At 34.9% G+C, this 902-nt stretch overlaps 1 protein-coding gene across 1 annotated transcript; it reads left to right on the top strand.

Moving 5' to 3' along the window:
• The first annotated feature begins 465 nt into the window (after positions 1-465).
• LOC119686235 lies at positions 466-902 on the top strand. Its single transcript, XM_038100761.1, has 2 exons — positions 466-592; positions 656-902. The coding sequence occupies exons 1-2, from the start codon at positions 532-534 to the stop codon at positions 829-831; spliced, it is 237 nt and encodes a 78-aa protein (XP_037956689.1). The 5' UTR covers positions 466-531; the 3' UTR covers positions 832-902.

The following is a 902-nucleotide window of genomic DNA, read 5'->3' as shown; positions in this document are numbered from 1 at the left end:
TAGTAACTGTTTCGATCTAACTGATCGAGTTATTAATATTAATTTGAAAGAATAGCAAAACAGAAAAGATACAAAAATAATGTGCAAAAGCATGCGAAGAGAGAGGAATGAAGACTTAATGGTTAGTCATGCTCGTAAAGTAAAGTCGTTGACCAATTCTTTTGCAGAAAGAAGAAAAAGTAAATAACATTAAAATCGCATAAACCAGCAATTACCGATCGTTGCAGATATGCTAATGGCATTTGTTTAGAAAGATTTCAGGAGAAAAGGAAATTAATATATCGCAGAAACAGAAATGAGTGTTCTTAACCACAACGTTATCTGAGCACACAGTTGGAATAACATTTGGATGTACATATAACAGTACAAGAAGAAGAAGAGAAGTACAAGAATCCAGCTGAATGTTAAGCAAATATTCGCTATATAAATATGCAGTGAGTACATAACAATTCATGCAGTCGAGAACTTACAATCTTCCTTGTAAGAACAGCGGATTTAAGCGCGGATTTAAAATTGTTCAACAAAATCAATATGAGAATTTCAATAGGTTTGCTGTTCATTGTATTCGCGTTGTGTATGGAATTATCAACAGGTTTACTATTACCGTTCATAAAATCTTTGAAAGGTTATCATAATTATGGTCATCGTTATGCAGGTGGTTTTGGAGCTTATGGCTATGGTGGCGGTTATGGTGGCTCGCGTCGTTCCTATGGCGGTGGAAGACGTACTGGCAGAACATACAGCGATATAGCACGAGTTATTAATCCAAATCCTTATGCATTCGTTGGACGTAGTCCTTATCCAGGACAGCCATTTTGGCCCCAAGGCTAAATCGAAAAAAATTAATATAATTTTGTGTAAATGTTTAAATTTTATTTTGTGTGAGTGCGTAAGAAATTCTA

The sequence above is a fragment of the Teleopsis dalmanni genome, chromosome 2, assembly GCF_002237135.1.
Source record: "Teleopsis dalmanni isolate 2A chromosome 2, ASM223713v2, whole genome shotgun sequence".
NCBI lineage: Eukaryota > Metazoa > Arthropoda > Insecta > Diptera > Diopsidae > Teleopsis > Teleopsis dalmanni.
The sequence above is the reverse complement of the archived record's forward strand: the minus strand, read 5'-3'. Positions and strand labels throughout refer to the sequence as shown.